General features: G+C 34.4%; 1 protein-coding gene across 1 annotated transcript in view; it reads left to right on the top strand.

Annotated features, from left to right (window-relative positions):
• Positions 1-25,306, top strand: part of CFAP47 (cilia and flagella associated protein 47) — a 495,766-nt gene that overhangs the window by 380,250 nt on the left and 90,210 nt on the right. The window contains exons 54-58 of the mRNA XM_078064042.1: positions 2,186-2,294; positions 4,914-4,916; positions 5,147-5,251; positions 8,652-8,808; positions 19,817-19,915. Coding sequence (XP_077920168.1) covers positions 2,186-2,294; positions 4,914-4,916; positions 5,147-5,251; positions 8,652-8,808; positions 19,817-19,915 — 473 coding nt within the window. The remainder of the gene's footprint in view (positions 1-2,185; positions 2,295-4,913; positions 4,917-5,146; positions 5,252-8,651; positions 8,809-19,816; positions 19,916-25,306) is intronic.

Raw genomic sequence — 25,306 nt, 5'->3', positions numbered from 1 at the left:
CTGGTGATGGGTATTGAGGAGGGCACGTTCTGCATGGAGCACTGGGTGTTATGCACAAACAATGAATCATGGAACACTATATCTAAAACTAATGATGTAATGTATGGGGATTAACATAACAATAAAAAAATTTAAAAAAAAAAAAAATAACTAGAAATAAGTATAACAACATTTTAGACTCAAGAAATTTAATTTTGTCCCTAAGTAATAAATATGTGCATCAACAATCCTCAGTATATACATTTGTAATTACAAACTTCATTTCTCATTATTGGGAAAACTAGCAATTAAAGAAAATATTTATTAAATTCAATTCAATTGAAAACCTTTTTCTGGATGAACAATGAATCAAGTACCTCTTTAGTTAATATATTTTGCTCCTTGGTCCACTGGCAATCACAGGCTACATACACTTCTTACTTTTTGTATCTTTGCCCATTTCTAATGTCATCAAGTTATATTAATCTTTGCAATGAAATTGATTTTAATTCCCACAGAACTTACACTGTTTCTCACTTTTTTAGATTCCACCTATAAATAAGATCACACAGTATTTGTCTTTCTCCGTCCGAGTTATTTCACTTAACATAATGTCTTCTAGGGGCACCTGGGTGGCTCTGTCGGCTGAGCATCTGCCTTCTGCTCAGGTCATGATCCAAGGGTCCTGGGACCGAGCCCCACATCGGGCTCCCAGCTCAGCGGGGAGCCGGCTTCTCCCTCTCCCTCTGCTCCCCTGCTCCTGCTCTCTTGCTCACTCTCTATCTCAAATAAATAAAATCTTTAAAAAAAAACCCATTATGTCCTCTAGGTTCATCCATGTTGTCAACAAATGTCAGGATTACCTTCTTTTTTAAGTTTGAGTAATATTTCATTGTATATTCCATGTTTTATTTATCCATTCATCTGTAGAAGAACATTTAGGTTATTTCCATATCTTGGCAATTGTGAATAATGCTGCAATTAATGTGGGAGTGCAGTTATGTCTTCAAGATACTGATTTCATTTATTTTGGGTATATACCAAATAGTTGGTATATACCCAGTATTTGGGATCCAATTGTTGGATCATATAGTAGTTTTCTTTAATTTTTTGAGGTACCCTCCTATTGTTTGCTATAGTTGCTCTACCAATTTACATTCCCACCAGTGGTGTACCAGTGTTCCATTTTCTCCACATCCTTGCCAACATTACTATTTTTTTAAATGACAGCCATCCTAACAGGTATGAGGTGGTATCTCGGTGTGGTTTTACTTTGCATTTCTACAGCATGGCAGTTTTCATGCTATACATCAAAAGGTATTAGAAATGATGGTAAAGTGAGAATTATGAATCCTCTTGATTATTCTTTGCTTTGAGCATAAATATCAGCCACTTTTTTTTTTTTTTTTTGTATTTACTCATCACTGGTTTGGATCTTTTTGATGTAATGGACAGAACTTTGTGAATTTATTACTCATTGTTATTATTTCTAAACTGTGTTAACTTTTTTGCCTGAATTTAACAGTTATAAAATAATGAGTAAATATTGCTCCTAAAACTGGGATATATTCCACTACCCAGTGTGGAATAACATTTGGTCTCCAAAATAGAAAATCAAGGACTAATTTAGCAAAATGTCATTAGTTCATACATGATTGTTCTTATTTTGAAACTCACACAAGTCATTGTATTAGCTTCCTAAACCTGTCATCACAAGTACCACACACTGGGTGAATTAAAACAACAGAAACGTATTGTCTCACTGTTCTGGAGGCTAGAAATTTGAAGTCAAGGTTTCAGTAGGACCAAGTTCTCTCTGAAACCAATAAGAGAGAATCCTTCCTTTCCTCTTGTGGCTTCTAGTGCTTACCAGCAATCCTTGGTATTCCTTGACTCAGAGGTGCTTGGTATTCCTTGACTCTCCAGTCTCCACCTCCATTGCCATATGCTCATCTTCTCATGTGTCTTCACATTATCTTCTTATAACAACACCAGTCATAAGGGATTAAGGGCCATCCTACTCCAGTATGATTGCATCTTAACTAATTACATCTGCAGTGACCCTCTTTCCATATTCTGAGGTATTGGGAGTTAGAACTTAAATACATCTTTTTTAGGTATGCAGTTCAACCCATGATAGTCATCAAGTTTATAAAATTATCATTGAACAAGTTTATGAATAAGTTTACTCCATTTTTCCTTCCAGGTATGTCACTCAGATCATTCCTTTAGTTAATCCAACACACGAGACCTTAGAATTGCAAGCAACAAACAGTAATCCTGAAAATTTTGTCTTGGATGTTAACAGATCATCAGTAAGTATATTTGGAAAGCCAAATAACCTACCACTACTAGAGCATTTTTCAGTACTGATTTTGGGACACCATGGAGTATTATCATTTGATTTATTAATTAACAAGGTCTCAATTGCTTAAAATTTAAAAATAGAATTTATATACATATATATCTCCCCCAATTTTAATTGATCAAAGAAACCAATATCACGTCCGTCTAAATTTTTAAAATTCTATATGCTAGCATCATACTCATTATCACTGGACTCTAAATGAACTGGTTGTGCTTTATTTCGGACCATTTTAGTAATCAGATTTGGAAATCATTCCCCAGTAGTATGATATTGACTCAGCAATCTTTCTATGTTTCCAGGGTTCCAAGAGGCTAGTTCCTTCCAGCACTTGATGAATTCCTGCCCATCACCTGTCCCCCACTTCCAAAAAATGTGAACAGTTCTGACCCTCTCTCCTTTCTCTACCCCATGTACTCATTCCTTGGTCCCTAGCATAGACTAGAACCAGTCAATGGGCCCCAATCACTTTTCTCCTCCCATAAGTAACAAAACAAGATCTGAAGGTTTAGCATCAATCTTTGTTTCCAAGCATATGACACCAAATATGTACAGTGAATACCAAAACCATGTTTTCAGGTAAACTTCAAAATGGTAATTGTGATAGATTATTTTCTTCAGAGCATCTCACAGTAAATCATGAAGCCCTGTTAAGTAGATATAGTATTTAAATAAAGGCTTTTACTATTTGCTGTTTAATGATTGTTTAAGAAATCTACAGTGTGATTTCATGTGTATCTTACTACCTATCTCTTGTCAATGACTGGTTGCCAATTAATAATAACATGATATGAAATTAGTTCTTAACTTCCATAATGTGTCAAATTAGATATCACTAAGTATTATATTGCTAGCACCAGTTTCTAATGAGGAATTTCAGTTATTTGTAAACTATATCCTGATCACCATATTCTGTTTAATTTATGGAAAATACAGTGTTAAGTAATACAAGCATGTGTGTACATTTTAGTATAGTTATTCTAAGATTAAACTATATACACAATTGTGTGTATAGCATTGTGTATATAGTTTAATCTTAGTGCTTAATAATAATGCTCTGCATTATTATTATATATGCTTGTGCATATATAAGCACAAACTTATACTTTCTACCTTGGTTCTTATGTTAATGATTTGCTACATTTGTCTTCTCTTACATTTCTTACTGTTCAGTCTGAAGGTAAGTTGTAGGCATCATGCTATTTCAACACTAAATACTTCAGATTATATTTCTTTTTTTTTTCAGATTATATTTCTTAATGGCATAATTAATCTCCCACATCATCTAGTATCCTGTTCAAATTTAAGTTTACTCAGCTGTCCTGCTAATCTTTCTCTCTTCAACTAAGATCCAGTGTAAACTCACATATTGGAATTGGTTATTATGATGACACTTCCTTGGAATTAAGTGTTTGCAAATTTCCAAAAGGTCCTATATTTAACAGATTATCTATATTCCATTATACTAAACCAGTACATTTGCTGCAGATAAATTCCAACCAATAGTGTTTATCTTCCTTTTCCTTGAAACCATGGGATTCATGGAATTCGTGAATTTTAGGTGAAAATAAAGGAATTTCATTGAGTTCCTGGTTGGTTATATACACTAATCAATCTGTGCCACGTGCTTCTGACATATATTTAGGGAAGAGGAATTTGAGGCCAGAGAAGCTAAAATACTTAAACCTCCTGGCTAGTAAATGGTAGAACTAGAATTAAAATCCAAGTTAATGTACTGGTATATGGTTTTTCTAATGAAATAGATGATTTCCTTATATCGATCTATCTAGAGAACTTTTTGCTAAATTGAAAGAATACATGAAATACAACTTTTCTTATTTTTTTTGCTAAGGTTGATATTGAAATTAATTTATACTCATTATGTATGCATAAACTTAAGTGATTAACTATCAAAGGGAGAGCCAGCCTGAGATAAAAATATTTGCTATAGATAAACCACACATATATAGATAGTAAGGAGGTGACTGTTCTAAATATAACAATGAATTGTATTTGTATTTCATGGTCATTATCAGAGCATTATTATTAAGCACTAAGTGCTACATTCTACAGGGATTTGAATGACACTGCTATATTGCAGTTTTATATTTTCAAAAGTTATCTGGCAAAATACAGTAGTGAAAAAAATAAACTTACTTTTCAGACATACACCTTTTCATTTTATCATTCTGTAAGTGTTAATGTTAAATATCATATTATTCACAGTATAGCATTTTGATGTAGTTGCTGGCTTCTTTCACAATCTCTAAAGAGGTAACTCATTCTAATACTGTTCAGACTCAAGTTATTCTAACAGGCCACACCTTGAGTGTGTATATGATAGGGCAAAAAGGAACACTTCACTGTATACTAAAGAAGCCTTCCTTACATCTATGCTTACTATCAGTTTATCTCTTCGGACATCGCCAAGGTACAAGTTAGGTTCCCAGTGGTTTCACAAGTATCTTGGGATGATCAATAAGCTATCGGTTCCTTAAAAAATGTATATTTCTATTATTTGGGGTTCTTAGTTGGCTTTAAAAATTAATCCTGATTTCCTTTTATAAAGCAAGTAACTCCATGTAGTCATTGTCTGGGGGGAGAACATGGGGTAAACACTGCTGAACACTGTTTACCATGGCCATTATACCAATATTCACCAAGCAGGCATACTAAGAATGGGTAACACGTACAAGACAACATACTAATTACACAAAAATCAACCTGGCATGTACCTAGCACACAAAGATCCTGACTCAAACAAAGCATTGATTTTTTTTTTCTCTCTCTGAATTTACACAGCTGACCGTACCTCCTCACTCCATCAAAGAAGTATCTGTTCACTTTTATCCTTCGGCTCTTGGAAGAACTGGTCATCAAGTTTCTATCACCTTCCACTGTACTCAGGTATGATAGATTATTCTTGGACCAAGTCAAGTTCATTAAATTTCAAAATCATAAATAAGTAAATCTAATTCACTCACTTGACATATTTTGTAAGCAAAACAAGTTCATTGTAAATGATTAATTAAATGAACTTTTGGAAATACGGTCTACATTGTACCTGTGGAGGCATCTAAAGAAGGCATTTTTAAATCCTTAGATTACTTGAATGAAGGAGAATGTACAACCAGATTTAAAATATAGGTATTTTAATGGAATGCCATTTTACTGGCATTTATGTTTATTTTCTGACTTGTTTACTCATATTTTCATGAACTTAAAGATGAAACTGTAGAAAATGTGATCTTGCAAATATTGTATTATTTTTTCATTCTATTTCATCTGCACAGTGTTACTGATTAATAATAATTTTTTAAAAGCAACAATGGTTAAGGGGCGCCTGGGTGAGTTAGTCAGTTAAACATCCAATTCTTGGTTTCGGCTCAGGTCATGATCTCAGGGTCATGAGATCAAGCCCCACTTTGGACTCTGCTCAGCACAGAGTCTGCTTGAGATTATCCCCTCTGCCCTTCATCCCATTCGCACTCCCTCTCTCTCTCTCTCTCTCTCAAATAAATAAAATCTTTTTAAAAATAAATAAAAAATAAAACAACAGTAATTAATAATTTTTTAAGCATCTCTAAACTTGCTACATGCCATTCTCAGAATTATATCAACTCATTCTCACCCAGTCCTGTGGTCGAAGTAATCTATCTCATTTTATGGATCAGGAAACAGACACAAAGAAATTAAGTTCAGGCAGCTAGTAAGAGGTTTAATTCAGACCCGAACGCAGGACATGTGACTTCAACCTGTCTTCTTGACTGTTTTTGCAGCTACCTACAGATGGCTAAGTGATTATAACTCTCTTACTGCCAATGAAAATTTTACATACCTTTTGACAATTATTATTATTTTTTATTTCTTCAAGTGTTAATGAGGAGGAATGTAAATGGAGATATGTGCTTTAAATCCTACAGGACAACAAGGAGGTTACAAAACCCTGCCACCTGAGAGGCAATGGAATCAAATATAATATAGGGGACCCCATGTCAGTGCAAGACCAGTGGGTAACTAGAGTATCCTCTTTTCCAAGAAAATGTGTAATTTACCTTCAGAAGAAAAAATTTGAGGCTATTAAATTTCTTACATGATGACTGACTTTTAAGTAAACTGAAGCAATGCTCTGGAAGTATGCTTGATTCTCAATAATATTAAAGAATAAAAAACAATAATCCTTTTCATACAGAAGAGAGAAAGTGTAGTAGAGATTATTTCCTTCTACATAAATAATTTTAACAAGGCAGATCTTTTTTTTTTAAGATTTATTTATTTACTTTAGAGAGAGAGTGCGCAAGCAGGGGGGAGCAAAGAGAGAGGGAGAGGATCTCAAGCAGACTCCCCACTGAGTACGGAGCCCATTGTGGGGCCCCACACGGGGCTTGATCTCACAGACCTGAGATCATGACCTGAGCTGAAATCAGGAGTTGGAGGCTTAACTGACTGAGCCACCCAGGCACCCCTGGAATTGGATCTTTAAAGAGCGTGCTGTGTCTTCTTTCAAAAAAGTTTGAGGTAGGGGCGCCTGGGTGGCTCAGTTGGTTGGGCGACTGCCTTCGGCTCAGGTCATGATCCTGGAGTCCCTGGATCGAGTCCCGCATCGGGCTCCCTGCTCGGCGGGGAGTCTGCTTCTCCCTCTGACCCTCCCCCCTCTCATGTGCTTGCTCTCTCTCATTCTCTCTCTCTCAAATAAATAAATAAAAAATCTTTAAAAAAAAAAAAAAAAGTTTGAGGTAAAGATGGGTGGACAATATTACTTTTTTTTTTTTAATTGCACGTTTGTTTGGATACTTTTTAATTTCCCTCTCTGAACCCAAGGGGATAATTTAAGCAATGCCAGGGCAGTTGTTGGATACTAGTGTTTAATAATGGTGGGTTGTGGTCTAATTTAGCAGCTCTAATATTCCAGGCCACTTGGTGAAACGTGAAAACATGGCCTTCTTGTTTTTGTAGTTTGGCTCATTCCCAGTGGTTTAAAGTAACTTCATTTCTGTCATCCAGGATTGATTTTTATTAAGTAGCCAAAAAAGTAAGTAATTTATGTAAAAAAGTTGTTAATATAATTGAACCCTGATGCTTGATTCTAGTCATTCAGTTGTGTGGAGTCAGGTTAGGACATTGTAAATGAAAATATACTGCACTTGTATTCTGCTAGTAGAATCTCTAACTACAAGTAGTGCAGGCATTTGAAGATATATGCTGATAAAACTTACCTTTAATCCTTCCTATACAGAGATAGCATTTTATGGATTTACTGTCACCACCTGTCCTAGTTTTGAAACAATCTTAAAAGTTTTCCTCTTTTATTGGAGGCTTGGACACACCTATGTAGTTTAAGAGATTATAAACTAGGTTATTGTTTGTTGGTTTTCATTTTGTGACCTCTTTATTCATCTGGAACATTAGCAAACTGTTCAGTGCAGAACTGAGTCACAGTCTCTTGTACTCTCGGGACTTTTATTCTAAATGAACACAAAGGGAACATTTTCAAACAGTGCTTTGCAGGTTTATGAAACCCAGATAAGAACGATGGCTGCATGCAATCTCCTTCATGTAATTTTTGAGCCATTCTTCCCTATCATGTCATAACAGAACATACACTGTACTAGGCAGTAGAGATAAATAATATGCCATGCAGTTGTGCACACTTCCTTTTAATGGGACTTCAATCTGTGCCTCACCATCTTAGCCTTCATGTGATAACTATCTGAATTTCATTTGAAATTCACTCTAGGATTTTGGAAACTTCATGTAGTGTTTAGGATCCAGTTTGCTAGATAAATTGATTTTTTAAAAAACCTTGAGCAGAAATACAAGGTTTTCATTAAGATTTCTCTTTTATGTTGCTATAAATAACCTTTTATGCATAGAAAGATGTTTAATATTTGAGTATTGGCCTTTTGTCCTCTTTTTTTTAGTGCAGAAATATATTGAATATTCAATAAAATCAAAAGGAATTTGGAAAAGAAGAAATACATAATGATACATATTAAATATAACAACAAAATGGGTTTTTTTAATAAAGATGCATTTATTTTAGAGAGAGCACAAGCAGGGGGGAGGGGCAAAGGGAGAGAGAGAGAGAAGCAAACTCCCCACTGAGCAGAGCCCAACATGGGGCTCGATCTCAAGACCCTGAGATCACAACCTGAGCCAAAATCAAGAGCCAACCAACTGAGCCACCCAGGCACCCTGAAATGTTTCTTATCTACCAAGATTTTTATGCATATTACATTTATTAAGTGTTGCAAATAAAATGTATGCGATTAGGATATATATGTCATGAATGTTTATCTTTAAACAGTTTAAAGAATGGATATTCTACCTCTCTGGAGTAGGACTGTTCCCCCAGCCTATAGACATAGAAAGAATAACCACATACCTCTGTCTTCATTCATCTATTGTTATACCTTTCCAAAATCCCACCAAGGAAGATGTTTTGGTCAATATTGTACTAACAAGTAAGTTTTTTTTTTTTGTATTTTACATATGTTATTTTGTAATTATTAGTCAAACTTATTTTATCACAGAATCAAACCATATTAGAGATAATGGACAATTTAGAGATCCGTTAGTTGTTTCAACAGCATTATTTTATAAAGGAGAAAACAAGGTATGAGAGATGAAATAGCTTGGCTGAAATCACTTATAAACTTATAAATGGTGGAGCCAGAATCAGAAATTAGAAATCCATGTACCAAGTCAAGTTCTTCCAATTTTATCTGTAAAGCCAAATATGTAAAGTAATAGATTTGTAAGATTCTTATGACATGACTCAAATATGCCAATGCTTATTCCTTAAAAGTTTTTAGAAATTCTAGTGTTCTGGTTTTGTTTCATTTCCCTCTTTTCTTTTTTTTAAATTTTAATTCTCATATAGTTAACATACAGTGTTATATTAGTTTCAGATGTACAATATAGCGATTTAATAATTTCATACATCACCCAGTATCATCATCATATAAACATAGGGTTGCCATGTGCCCCTTTGAATTAGTGTTTTTGTATTTTTGTGGTAAATACCCAGTCATGTGATTACTGGATAGTAGGGTACTTCTAATTTTAACTTTTTTGATTAACCTTCATACTATTTTCCACGGTGGATGCACCCTCTTTTCTTTATAAATAGCATATTTGGATTAAATTTTGGTTCTAACAGAACTTGGGTTTTTTTTCATGTCATATTGAAGATACATGTTTTTAAATTAGATCATGTGAAGTTTCTGATCACTTTTTATTAAAAGACCAAATAATGGAGGTCTGATAATCAACTCATTATGAGTTTTCTGAAACACATTTTAAATCTAACATTAGACATTACTAATTTTATCTTTTCAAATATTATTACTACGTCTACTAAAACTACTACTACTACCACAAATCATTGTAGATAGCTCAATTGTTGGGCCAAAAGAAATGTATACATGTTAAGGTTTTTGATATAAATAACCACCTTGCTCTCCAGGATGGTTATACTGCTACAATTCGTGCTGCTATCAGGAGTATATTACAGACATTACCTCTTTTCCTGAACCTTGGAAACCCTGACCAGTAGCATTCTCCTTAATCTCCATCAATCTGATTGAGGCAAAATTGTATTTCATTATGATTGCCAATGACTATTTTTTTGATTAATGCTGAAGCTGAACACTATCATTGACCTGTTGAAGTTTTCATCTTTCCTGATCATCTGCTCCTGCTCTTGGTATGAAATAATTAAGTAAAAATTAAGAACATAATGTCATCTAATGTATAATTCCCTTGCAAAGACTTTGGCTGTGATGAGAAGGAGAGACATGCCAGTATTTACTAAAAGTTGATTGTAGACTCAAGGAAGTCAGCATTTTAATATGGAAGAGATGTGAGCATATGTATAGGCAGAAAGAAGCCAGGGTTGAGCAGAAGTTAAAGCTGTAAAGGAGGTGGGGCTTAACTGATTGGTAAGGCTCTGGGAGGACTAAGATCAGACTTGAAGTAGAAGGAGAAGCCCTGAACAGGAAGGGCATTTCTCCCTTAGGTCTCAGAGGGACTTGGGAATTAAGTGCAGTTGTGCTTATATTTTTATCTGCTGAGAAAAGGAGATAGAGTAAGAGATTTGAAGAGTGGCCCAGTGGTTTGAAATAATTGCTGGAGGGAATGGAGGAGGGAGCTGACAAAATTAAAATATGAAAGGTATTGTATTTGGCTGGGATTGGAAACCACAAATTTAGATAGACACCAAGAAAATACGTGTTTGTGAAGTTTGTACCATTTCTGGGGCTCAGAATTCCAGGTACGGGAACAATACGCAAGGCTGATAAATGGATCTGTCCAAGGAATGGAATTTTCAAGGCAATTGCAGCCAAATCACTTCATAACTATGAGAATGTTATAAAAAGCTATTGGGTCAAGATTGTTAACATTAGAAATAAATTATGAAGTAATTTGTGGCTTCTTAATTTTATTTAATTGGTCTAAAATGCTTTTGCTATATAACACAAAAAAAACAGGAAGCTTGACAATGAAAGATTGATTAGTCTTTCGTATTTTAAAACAGTCTCTTCTAAGTAAACTCCCTCTCTCTTGAGTAAATGTTCAGACCCTCAGGTTCTCCTCCTTCCTTCAACCTGAGGAGACCGGGGACAAAAAAAGACAACTTCTGCTATCTTCCTTCCCTTCACTTTCTCCTTTTCCTTTATGAAAATATTTCTCCTTTCCCTTTCTTGGTAATGAAGTCTCTCTCTCTCTCTCTCTCTCTCTGTCGTAACCTCCTCCCTCTTTCTTTTGTGGGTTCTGTTTTTTCTAGCTACCATGTTCGTGTCTTCTTACATTCATATTCCTTGGCGAGTGGGCCTCATAATTTGGCCTGAATTGTTGAAGGACCACAAGGAAACAGGACTGACAAGGTTAAAAATATTTAACCTGTATGCCAAATACACTCATTTAAAAAGGTACTAAATTAATACCTTCTGATTTAAATATTTGCACATGTCTTAAAATTACTTCATGATAGGACTGTGCAGTCCCTTGCTATCTTTCAGAAGATGTCAGTGTTTCTGCAGATGCTACAGAATTCACAGAATCCCCTTAGGGAAGTTGATAGCAAGACTTCACAATATAGCACCAAGCTGGTGTTTGCTGAGAGAGGTCTTACAGTATTTCAGATTCTGCATTCCTGATTTTTCTTTCAATAGGCAGACAGATAGGTAAGATATATAAGATATATAGGAAAAGATGTCTTTCAAAACGCACTATTTTTCCAGGAAGGCAACATTTTTAGAGTTGCAAACTCATTCTCAAACTTTTATATTGCCAATTCTCTAAAGTCTTTTCTTCTGCTGGTATTTTAGCTATTTCCATTTTAATCACTTACCTCAGAAATATTGCCCTTTGACATTCAAGAATCTTTTAATTCTATTTAATTAAATTCTATTTAATTCTTTAATTCTACTGTATGTTGTCTCTAAGTTCTTTCAGTTGAACATTACACAAGGCAAGGTGATGAAAAGGTTATATTTCAGGGGTCTATTCATATCTTAATTCATGCCACTTTTAAATGATGAATGAGGTCGGGTGACTAAAGATGGCCTAAACACTCAGAGAATAGTAGAGACTTCTCCAAAGGAGACCATTAATGAGTCCCATGAGGAGCAGGATGCTACACAAAAGCTTCAAATAGCCTAGGAAACTCGTATTTGTTATACACTTACTTGGTACCACATTTGAGCTCTGTCAATGTGACTATACTCAATCTTTAAAAAAAAAAAAACAAAACTCTGAGAAGCTTCTCAGATGTGGAATCTGAGGCTTAGAAATCTCCCAAAGACATACAGTGAGTAAGTGATTGAACAGTGTCTTGAACTCATCCCATCTAACTTGTCTTCTCCAGGACCACCTAACTGACATTCTAAGTTGTCTGCTTACAGATGGTGCTTACAAATCCTTATACTGATGAGACTCTAAAGAATGGTACTTGCCCCTCTTCTTGCTTCCTCCCCTAAGATCTCAGGGAAAGAAGCCTCCCTCCATCCAATCAAAGGACCTCAGGAAATCCTCTGACTGCCACTCCTTTTGCATTTTCTCAGCTCTTCAGGTCTCTCCTTTCTCTTTTTGACTCTGCCATCAGACCCTGGTTCTGCCTCATCAACATATGCTTGGATTTTCTGTCTTGGCCTCCTTGTTCAGCCTGGACATGTACCCTTGCTCGGTGACTGCTATCAATGGACTCAGTTCCCACAATCCTCTCTGATCAGTAATTATGCCCTCCACCCCAATCCCTGCTCTCAAATTTCTACCCTACTTAGCCAGAAATAAAGGTGGAAAAAGGAAAGGTAGCCATGAATGGGTCTGAGTCAAAACGTTAGAAATTTGGGCCTGATGAATTTAGGAACTTAAGGACACATCTCCATAATAGGTATGTGTGTGCCCTTGCTCATATAACCACAGTCCAAACCTGCTAATCTGTGCTCACTAATGGCAGGGGTTACATTAACTCATAGCTTTATTCTTAACTAAATGAGTATTTCAAAGTTGGCATATTTGTTCAGAGAGCAAGAATTGAATCTTCAGTCACTGATTATGTGTATTGAGCATCTATTTTATGATGAACACTGTCATACACACATTTCAAAATGACTATATCTGCAATATACATACACACATACATGTATACATTGTATTTTGATCTCATGTGATATTCTCTTTGTGAAATACCACTATGGGTTATATACCTAAAAGTTATATAAATGAATGAAGCAGTAACTGATACATGTAAAGTAGCAATTTTCATTTCTTTTCTACTGAAATAGCTATAGTCTTGAGATTATTCACTCTTTCTACTGAATTCAAATTTAAATGTGGTATTAGTGATTTGATTCAAATGTTTAAGTGTAAGTGGATTCTTTTCCAGACATCAATAGTTTTATTGAAGAGCAAAACAAAATAACATAGGGATAAAGGTGTACCTACCAATTATCATATTAGTTTTACAAATTTCAACTTCCATTTTGAGGGTTGATTGATGTAAACAAAACACTGTGTTGACAACACCACACAAAATATCCCCATGGTTCTGTGCTTTTCCAGTTATAGGTGGAGCAGGAAAATAAAAAGTTCTGTCTAAAATTTATTTTACTAAATATAACCAAGAAACAGACTCTTAACTATGGTTGATGGTTATCCGACGGGAGGTGGGTGGGGGATGGGATAAATAGAGGGGGGCACTTGTTGTGGTGAGCACTGGGTGTTTTATGGAAGTATTGAATCACTGTGTTGTACACCTGAAACTAATATTACACTGTATGTTAACTGGAATTTAAATAAAACCTTTTGAAATTAAAAAAAAAAAAACATTGTGTTGAGTTGTTGTTGACTCAGGGTTAATTATGACCATAGTGTTCACCAGCAGTAAAGTAATAAAGTACACACTGTAGCATAGTTATGACATGTTAATCATACTTACAGGACAGGGAGAGGCAAAGTCTAGTGCATTTGATTTGACATGTTAGAATTAGTTTATGAAAATCTTGTCCCTGGAGGCCCTCTGAATCTTATCTAAAGTACCTCCAGAGTTGAATAAATATTTATGTTAGATATGTAGTGATCATTGTGTATTGCCAATCAGGGTGTACATAGCTTTATGTATACATAAAAAGAGAGAGAAATAGGTGCAAGAAAAAGTCCCACACTCTCAAAATCTCTCCCAAATTAAGACAATCAACTAAGTATTTCAATCAATAAATATTATTGGGAGATTTGAGATTGGTGGGCAGTTGGAATATCAAATATATAACAGTCTCTTCATACCATAGTTTAATTGGATTGTTCGTCTTAGTTTGCTCTGCTTATAGCAAATAACTAATGTTTTTTGTAGTATGGAAAATTAGATAAATTATTGTTATAGTCACTTTTCAGAAAAGTAATCTGAGCTTCAACTTGCTTATAATTAATTTTTTTTACTTTAGACACTCTTTAGGGGACTTAATATTTAGAACTCCTTTTTTCTTGTTTAGTAGATCTTAGAAGTCAGTAACCAATAATTGGGAACTTACCAAAATTTAGATTCCCAGGTCCACACTCGGTTATTCTGATTGATTATGTCTGGGTTAAGACCCTACCAGCATAAGTTATTGCAGTGTAGGTTGTCAGAAGACTACACTTTCAGAAGTACTGCTCTTTACACAAAGGTCTCAAAAAATATTTTAAAATCATATACCTCAATTAATAAATATTTCTCAGCATTCACTTCAATGTGCATATATTTACTTGTGAAATATATATATGAAGCATTATCAACTCATATACTTAATGTCAATAGAGCTTATTTCTTTTTCATAGAGAATTAAGTACAAATATAATTTAAGTTTTTTCTATGACCCAATAGTTCCTTTTACACAAATCCCATTTTAAAGATAATAAAATGTGCTTTCATTAAAGCTATAGGAATATATATATATATATATATTTTTTTTTAATTTATTTATTTGACAGAGAGAGAGAGAGCGAGAGAGGGAACACAAGCTGGGGGAGTGGGAGCGGGAGAAGCAGGCCTCCCGCGGAGCAGGGAGCCCGATGCGGGCCTCGATCCCAGGACCCTGGGATCATGACCTGAGCCGAAGGCAGACGCTTAATGACTGAGCCACCCAGGCGCCCTATAGGAATATATTTTTAATTTTAATTTTTTTTGCCATTTAGTCTTTAATTTTGTCCCCCTAAGACACAACTTTTTTTTAAGACACAACTTTCTATTTTGAAAAATTTCACACCTATAGAAGAGCACAGTACAATGATTAGTCCTATAGTTTTCATATAGATTCATCTGCTTCGTCGATTGTTAATTTGGGGGGAATTTGCTTTATATCCTGTCTCTATCTATAGATATATAATTTCATCTCTAAAGCATCTATGGCCTTAGAGAAAGGACTTTCTCCAACATAACTGCAATGCCATATCATACACAAAGATTTAATATAGATATGTTAATATTTAATATATACTCCACAGTAAAACTTCTCCAGTTGTCCCAGAAATGTTCCTTAGAACTTAAAAATTTTATCTTTTTTCCAATCTGGGATCCAATTAAGAATTGTGCATTGCATTTGGTTATCAGATCTCTTAAGTCTCATTTAAGCTAAAAATTTCCTCCCACCTTTTTCTATCTTTATAATATTGGCATTTTGAGGAGTCCAGGCCAGTTGTTTTATAGAATGTTGCACATTATGGATTTCGTGGTTTTTTTTTTTTTTTGTACAAAAACTTCTCTTTCATTACATACCTTGGAGATTATTCCATGTTAGGACATACAGAACTACATAAATATATTAACAGTTCTATAATACTACATCGCATTGATGTACTTTGTTTTACTTTATCTTTGTTTCTTCATTACTCAATTCTGACTAACATTTTGGGAAGAATATCACATACTGTGTACTTATTGCAACACATCAGGAGACACAAAGTCCCATTATTGGGGATGCTAAGTTTAATCACTTGGTTAAGGTTGTGTCTGCCAGATCTTTATATTGTAAAGGTCATCTTTCTCCCTTATAACTAATAAATAATTGTCGGGGTGATAATTTGAAACAATGTGAATAACCCCTTCCCTTCCAACCTTTCACTTGATGAAACATTTTAGTATCCATACTAGTATCAGTTATTATGTCTATCATCCTTGCTGTTTTTTATTAGCTGGAGATTCTTTTTTTTTTTAATTTTTTTTTTTTTAAGATTTTATTTATTTGCGAGAGAGAGAATGAGAGACAGAGAGCATGAGAGGGAGGAGGGTCAGAGGGAGAAGCAGACTCCCTGCTGAGCAGGGAGCCCGATGTGGGACTCGATCCCGGGACTCCAGGATCATGACCTGAGCCGAAGGCAGTCGCTTAACCAACTGAGCCACCCAGGCGCCTTTGGGTGTTTTTTAAAAAATGTATTTATTTATTTAAGAGAGAGAGAAAGAAAGAGAGAGAGAGAGAGAGAGAGAATCTAAGCAGATATTGCGCTGATCATGGAGCTCGACTTGGGGCTCGATTTCACGACTCTGAGATCATGACCTGAGCCAAAATCAAGAGTCGGACGCTTAACTGGCTGTGCCACCCAGGTGCCCCTATTTTTTTTTTAATTGCTTTTAAAAGCCATAAGGTCCTACTGGAGATCTGGATACAGAGAAATCCAGAGAAGAAAGAGATAGGTTTCAAAATCAATTCTGTTAACATTTGTTATGTTTTTGTTTTCCCAGACTCAGGGAAATTACTCAGAAATAAAATGGTAATGACACTGTTTTAAACAAAGAGATCAAGTAGCCTCCTCTGAATAAAGTGTGGGCCATCAGACAATGCATGTTCGGTAGTCAAAGAATCATAGAATCACTAGCTAAAACCAACCTTAGCTATTACCTGGTGCATCCCCCAGAATGTAAGGAGATGCAGAAGCCAAAAAAAAAAAAAGAAGTTCCTTGCCCAAAGTTACATAGCTTGTGTCTTCTGAATTTAGATCCCCATATGCTTTTATATAGCAAATATTCTGTGAATAAATGTGATGATGTGATGGGGATTTGAAAATAATAAAAGCTGAGATGTAAAAGACAAAAAAAAAAAAAAAATCCATGAAGCTGTACTCACACTTAAAAATAGAAAGGGGGTGGGGGAGGAAAGCAGAGGAAAAAGCTTTTATTTCCTTAATATAAGGAAATATTTTGTTATTTGTTATTTGTTATTTGGGTCCTCTGTATCCTTGCTGATTTGACTGTGGTTCTATCAGTTGCTGAGAGAGGGATGTTAAAGCACACAGCCATAATTGTGTATTTGTTCATTTCTTTTTTCATCTCTATCAATTTTTGCTTCATGTAAGCTGAGGCCCTGTTATCTGTTATAGACATGTTAGGATTATATGTCTCCCTCATGTATCAATATTTTATATTATGTAATGCCTCTCTTTGTCTCTAGTAATTTAGTTTTCTCTGAAATTTATTTTATATGATATTAATGTAATCATTCCTGTTTCTTATAATTAACATTTGCATGATACATCTTTTTCCATCTTTTTTCTTTCAAACTACCAAGGTCACTAAATTTGAAGAAGTTTCTTGTGGACAGAATATTGTCGGACAATTTTTATTCATTCATTCATTCATTCATTCATTCATTCATATAAACTCTACCCTGGCAACCCTTTCTCTCAGCCTGCTACCCAGCAAGAGAATTGGAGTGCTGCCTGTGTCTACCAGCAGGAGCTGGAAGATCAGCTTGCCTCCTCTTTTTTTTGTCTACCCCTCTTAGCTGATCTGGGTTCGAGGCTTCTGCAGTGCCTTGTCCGGTATATATAAGAGGCAATATAGAAACCAGGAACTTGGGGCACCTGGATGGCTCAGTCGGTTAAGCATCCAACTCTTGATCTCAGCTCAGGTCTTGATCTCAGGGTCGTGAATTCAAGCCCTCCATAGGGCTCTATGCCCAGCATAGAGCCTCCTTTAAAAAAGAAAAGAAAAAGAAACCAGGAACTCACCACCATGTTGTTCCTCAAGTTACCTTCTTCTTCCCATGCTTGCAAAGTCTCCCCAGGCTTGTCTGTTATGTTACATCTGACAAGTTTTAGTTGTAAGAGGGAGAACCTGGGAAGAGTGGAGCTACTTTGTCTTCATGGGTTTATTATTATTACTATTATTATTATCATTATTATTAATTATTATTCTTATTCTTTTGGATACTCCCCAGTTTGGCCAGCAGGATCCTTTGCAAGTCAATCCCTAGGTCTTTTGAATTGTCTCTATTAGTTTTTGAACACTTTGTTACTTTCTGGCACAAGATGTTCCAATTTCACCACTTAACTAGTTTTAAAGCTAGAATTAGACACTTTTCTAAGGTTTGCTTTATAGGGACAAGGTATTTAATATCCAAGAAATGGGCACTAGATGTGCTCACTATTGCTGGGATGTCCCTTTCAGGGGACAGAGCAAATAGAATTATTACAAATTGTTGTTTTGGGGCACCTGGGTGGCTCAGTTCATTAAGTGTCCAACTCTTGATCTCAGCTCAGGTCTTGATCTCAGGGTCATGAGTTCAAGCCCTGCATTTGGGCTCCACGCTGGGCATGGAGCCTCCTTAAAAAAAAAATGTTGTTTCATACTGATTATCTCCCTTTCAATCCTACACCATAGGGTTCTTCTTAAATTTACCTCACACTCTCTTCCTTCTCCCACATGAGAAACCTGGTTCTCAACACAACAGTGTAATTCATTTGTTCTATCATAGTCAATATTTTGGCTAATATTGTCAAAATTACTATATTCTTACAATTACAAAAAGTTTTAAGGTTGCTTTTTGAGACTTCTTAAATTCAATTGTATTTTTGAATTTGTGAAACATGTATTGTTCACAACTCAAAGCTATATAAAAAGTTCTGAAAGAAATTTCATTCCCGTAGCTACACCATCTACCACATTCTCAACCAACTGTGTAGGTAATGATTTTCATCTTCGTTTGATTCTAATTTATCTATACTGTGTTTGGTTTTACAAAAATGAGTGTACATGAATAAGTGCATATATACATACCTAGTCCCCTGTCATCCTCTATCTCATGCAGAGGTCAATACCATATCATTTCTTTTGCACCTTGTTAACTTCACCTAACAATATGTATATGTTTGGAATCCCAGTAAAATAGTTAACGGACACCTTTCTCATTGATTTTTATGACTTGTTAGTACCTCAGTTTTTGCTACATTATTGTTTATATACGACTAGTCGCCAATACATGGACCTTTTCATTATTTCTAATAATTTGCCATATAAATAATGCCCCAATGTATATTGCTATACAAATAATGCCCTTACATGTATATTGTTTCATGTTTGAAGTCTATATTTAAGGTGTATTTCTATAAGCAATATTGATTGGCAAAATAGTAAATACATATACAATTTTACCATAGGTTACAAAAATCCCTTTCATAGGGGTTGTAACATGCACTCCCATTCCTTTCCAAGGACAGTGTCAGCTGGTATCTAGTTCAATGTACTTAAAATTATAAATGCCTATGCTGACAGAGATTTTTGTCTTTTATACACGGTAGCACTAAAGGCAAGTACTTGTTATGTAGCCAGTACGTTTTAGGTAATTGATTTTGTATTTATTGGTTTAAATTATTGTCAATGCATATACATTTAAACATGTAAGTATTAATTATTAGAATCCATTTTTAGACAGTGGGCTTAAACGGACTCTCAATAATATCTGTTACTTGAGTAGTTTACATTAAGTTCTAAGAATGTATGAGTTGATTTTATAATATTTTTAATATAGAGAAAACTTTTATAATATTGGATATGTTCTTCAAAAATGGGATTTAAATCTCATCTTAAAATATACTTTGAAAAATAATCATCTGAGAAATTTTCCATTAGAGGAGAGTTTGATTCTATTTCAATCTCCACTGCTATTTTTCCTCTTGAATGTGACCTTGAGGAATAATATCTCTTTATATTTTTATTAGGTCAGGAAAAACCTAGGCATCTCATCTTTGACTGTTACTGGGATAGCTTCTTCCATGAGACTTCTGCCTTCAAGTTTAGTGGTCTGAGTCACACACAAGGTATGGATTTCAACTTTATATTCTGTCATTCTATATGCTTTTATATTTCAGAGATGATGAAATTATATGTCTCTTATCTTAATATATATTTAATAACAATTACACAATTAAATATTTGGACATGAATTTTAGTAAGTTGATAGAAAAACATGGATAGTATAATCTTTATATATATTCATTATATCTTTACTGTTTTTCATTCCATAGCACATAAATACAACTTGTAAAATATTTTGTCTTTGAGATTTCGAATGTTCGAAAGTCATTTTGACCACTTAATACTTAAGTGTGTGAGGGGCGCCTGGCTGGCTCAGTCAGTAGAGTGTGCAACTCTTGATCTCTGGATTGTGAGTTTGAGCCCTACATTGGGTGTGGAGATTACTTAAACATAAAATCTTTAAAAAAAATAAGTGTGTGAATCTAAGAAGATTTTGGAAAATTAAAAATAAATATGCTAAAGCTATTCATAATCATGAAAAATAATTGCATCTTCACAAAGCTAATGATTCCCTGAAAATTTATTAGAGGGTGTACATCAATTTGTACTATGTATTAATCATCCCACCTGCACATTGATGAATAGGAGAAAATCTAAGGCATAAGAAATAATGAAGTTGCTTAAAAACTAAAACTCAAAAAATATTAATTTGCTTAAAATAATATTTTAATTACATTAAATTAGTCATAATAGTTATGGTAAACATGATAAAATATGAATTATCTTAACATAATACAAAAATACTAACTGGAATTGGCAACAACTATTAACATCCCAATACAAATGGGTTCATGACTTTATTCTATTTATTGTACTATTTCTATCAGCATCCTAAATCTCATTTTTTTATTTCATTTGATACAACTCCATAGTGTAGGTGTTATTATTACTCTTATTGAATCAAGGAGATTGCAATTCAGAAAAATTAACTTACATAAAATCAAAACAGTTGCTTAATGGCAAAGCTAAACCTCCTTGTGTATGACTTTAAAGTCTTTGTTTTCAATTTCTTTGTAACACATTAAAAAGAGTGTAAACAGCAGTTCTCAAAGAGTAAGTTGCAGATGGCCAAAGAATGATTGAAAATATGTTCATAGTCACTAATATTCAAAAAGATGTTGATTTAAATGATAGCCATGTAAGTTTTCTTTTTCCTTTTTTGTCTTTATTTTTTTTATTCCTTGAAACCATGGTGAAATTTGAACAAGTACTGCTTTGGGGAATGTAAATCACAACATAGCTTCTGAAAAGCACTTTGTATAATGTATATAAAGAAACTTAGAAATTATCACTCTTTTGACCCAGTAGTTGCAATTCTGCTGAGATCTTTTTTTTTTTTTAAGATTTATTTATTTATTTTATAGGCAGGCAGAGGGAGAGGGAGAGAGAGTCTTAAGCCGACTCCACGCTGAGCACAGAGCCCAACGTGGGGCTCAGTCTCATGACCCTGAGATCATGACCTAAGCCAAAACCAAGAGTCCGACCCTTAACTGACTGAGCCACCCAAGCGCCTCTCTGCTGAGAGCATTTAAAGAACGAATCAAAATATTGCACTGTTTATAACAGCAAAAAGTTGGAAACCACCTGAATGCCAAATAACAACCTTATTATATTTGTATTAATTATTTACATGTGTGCTTATATTTTAATTTTACTTACCCATTGAGTATATGAGACACTTTCTTTCTTAAAAATTTTTTCCATTGGTTCTACACTTTCAGTCTTTCCACATTATGAAATCCATAAAAAATTCACCTACATTTTCTTTTTCTTCTTCTTTGTAATGGAGAAGGAGTTACACGTAAATAGGCAGCTTTTTCATTTACTCCTTTAATTCATCTAGGTTTTGCTTTTTTGCTATGTAATTATAATCTAATTTGATTCCCCTCATTTAATTAGCAAGTTTCCCATCTTTTCATTTGATAATAATAATCATTCTGTAGCTATTTATTTTTTGCAGCCTGTATTCAGATCATATTCTGTTACGTGTCTGTATATTTCAGGTCTTGTTCTAGTGCCATGCAGTTTAAATCCTACAATTTTATGTTTTCTTATTCTATTTCTTTCTTTTTATGATCTCTTAAATAATTTATTTCTGGGGCGCCTGGGTGGTTCAGTCAGTTAAGCATTCGACTCTTGGTTTCAGCTCAGGTCATGACCTCAGGATCGTGAGATTGAGCCCTGCATCAGCTCTGCGCTCAGCGTGGAGTCTGCTTCAGATCTCTCCCTCTTCCTCTGCCCCTCCCGCTTGTGTGCACTGTCTCTCTCTCAAATAACTGAATAAATCTTTTTTAAAAATGAATTAAAAACATAGTTTATTTCCTTTTATCACCTATTTATCCTTGTAGAAAAAATTTAGAATAACTTTGTCAAGTTTCAAAGAAGTCCCAATAAACATTTGATCGCAATTACATTAAACCTATAGACAAATTTGGGGAGAACATCTTTGCAATAATCTTCTTCTCCAGGAAGATTATTTCCTTGTTATTTTCAAGCATAGTGTTCATAAGTGTCAATAAAGTTCATTTTTTGCATAGTAAAAACATAAAGCTTCCAGTACCCGTACTTTTATTTAAATAATCCAAATAATGGGTGAAAGGGGCCAGAACGTAAAAAAATAAATACATAAATAAAAATAAAATGCCAGGGAATTGCCTCCTCTAAACATGGAGTTGTGTATGGGAATTATGGAAATTGTTTCTTTTACCAAAGTCAACTGCATTAGTTTACAAACCTTTTATCTTTGTCTGTTAATTTTGAACTGCTCATATATTGAAATGAATTTCCTTGTGGTTTTTTTTTGATTCCTAGTTCTTTATTCTTCAAGTGATTTCTAATATAGTTTCAAATTTAAATAAATGAGTAATCCAGTTAGTAATTATATATAATGTAATTTCTATGCAACACAGACCAACATTGTGTGTTCCAATTTTAAATTTTCTAATTTGAAAAAAAAGAGAGATTCTGAAAGTACTTTCTTAATTATAATTTATATTGTTCTAATTGTCTTCACATCGTTTTCAAATTTAATCTAATGTTCTCCTGCATTCCATATTGATTTCTCTAGTGTCTTCTGTGACTTGTTTTTTCAATAAACAATGCACATCCTGCCTGTGTGGTGGGTTGACAGTTCAAGATGTGCTCCCTGCTGCTCTATATAATAAAATCTCCAAAGGGGATTATTTTCTCTAGAAGCTTTCTCTAGAAACTTCTTGTTTGCTCTGGTGTTCTTATGTGGTATTAGTGTCAGGGGTGTTCCTGATGATTTGGGGCACATAAACATTAAAGGTACAACCGAAATGGGTGCTCTGTTTCTTATATTGCTATGGGCATTTTTAGAGACTTTGGGGTTCATTGGCCTTACTGTAAAAATTACCTGTAGGTATAATCTCACATGCCATGTAAAGCATTTATAACCTTAAAACTCTTTCCACCTCTGCATGGAACATTTCCTTGGTGAATACTTGAGAACTATAAAGATTGTCTTATTCTTGACCAGCATTTACCTAAGTGTGTAGAGTGAAATGCTAATTTCAAGAGACAGAAATAGGTATGATATGAGAAAAAAAAAAAAAACTAAGTTCTATGATTAAATAAATTTGGGAAATACCAGCTTAAACAAAATTTCCTTTATGGCAGGGTTTCCTAGGACTTTTTTTTTTTCTAATGCTGTCTATATTTCCATATAGAGGAAATAACATGTTTTTGGAATGTATATCTGGCTAAGAAATGTACTTTTGTAAATATTGCTCTCAGATGAACTGAGTTAGCAGAGAGGTTCTAAACTCCTACCCTCCAGTCTGCTATATCCTGTGACATTGCATTCAATCAATTCAGGGAATGGCTCAGCATTAAAGGGAGACCAACTGACAGCTGCTAAGACTAGTGTTTCTCAATGTGAATGCCGCTGCTTCATTTCATGCTCAGCTCTTCTAGGCATCCTCCCAGTCTCAACCCAACTTCAGCAACATTTTGGTCTATATGTGACAAAAGGACAAAGATAAAAATAATTTCTGCAAACATTCTTGTATTCTTTCTGAAATTTAAGTTCCTTTGTATTTACAAACTCCTCTAATAAAATTACATCTCTATGTATGAAGATATCGACTGCGACTAGAATTCTAGCCATTGACATTGTTCTTTCACATTGAAAAGGACATTCACATCCATTTTATTCCTCTACAGAAATTTTTTTTTCCTAGAATTTTTCTTCCTTCGAATGAGTTCCATGCTATGGTGTAGATAGCTCAATATTTCATTTTGTTTTTAATAAGTTCACTGTCCTTTTTGTTATCTTTCTCTCAAAATTGGTGACAGGAACTAGACAGGAGGGGGGAACAAGGGGGTCTTCCTGTCAGTGAAGAATGTTAACCTGCCAGGCTTTCATTTTGAAGCTCATTCTTATCTACACATCTAATTAGGTTGAGTAACCAAGAATGAGATAAGAGTAGAGGTGAATTGTGATCGCAGAAGACATCCTGCTACAAAGCTGATACATTTATAAGACTTGAAGTGTTCTTTTTCTCCCTCACCAGGAAGTAATCAAATGTCACTGAAGCAAAATCAAGATTAAACCCTTGAGAAAAAAAAAATCTTAGCTGTAACATTTTCCTGGGTCCTCTGACTGTGACATTTTAAAAAACAGGGCCGGCCGTGGGGAGAGGTTAGTTTTTTCTTATATCATATTGTAGCTCTAGAGAATAAGTTGCTACTTCCTAGGACCCTAGGAAGAGATCCAAGCTACAGGGACTGGCATTAGACTTGTAGTCCGAGAATCTGCTGTGTTCTAGTTTTGACTGTAACCTTAGCTTGAGCTAGTTTCTGTATTCTCTAGATTCTAATCTGGCATCATAAAAAATGAAAATCGGTTTTACTGAATAGGATATTTTTTGAAGAACAAATGCAATTGTTTATGTGAAGAAATTTCTAAACACTAAAATTACAAGTATTGGTTATTAGAATTATTTGTATAGGTGAAAATAGGTTACACAAACACAAAGATGGATTCCTGGTTTCTTCAGTTTTATAAGAAACAAGACTAGTATATTGCTGATACGTACCCAGAAATATATTTCTGAAAAATGCGTTAAGAAATAAATAATAAGTTTTTTTTCTTCTGAAATCCATTTGTTTTCTGGGTGAACAATTGCTAAACAAATGCTTTTAATTTTCATCAATTACTCATTGACGAAAGTCTTGTTACCTTAGGTGAATATTAGTTTTCTAGAATACTAGTTTTTCTACAAAAGAATTTCTTACAGAGCAGTAGATATCTATTTCTATATTTGTATCTATATTTTTAAAATTATCCATCTTTGTTCTTCCTTTTGATATTCCTAATCCTTTATGTGTTCTACTTTTATTCAACATTTTCATTAAAAAATATCACCGGG

Source organism: Halichoerus grypus, chromosome X (genome assembly GCF_964656455.1).
Source record: "Halichoerus grypus chromosome X, mHalGry1.hap1.1, whole genome shotgun sequence".
Taxonomy (NCBI): domain Eukaryota; kingdom Metazoa; phylum Chordata; class Mammalia; order Carnivora; family Phocidae; genus Halichoerus; species Halichoerus grypus.
This window is presented reverse-complemented; position numbering and strand designations above follow the sequence as displayed.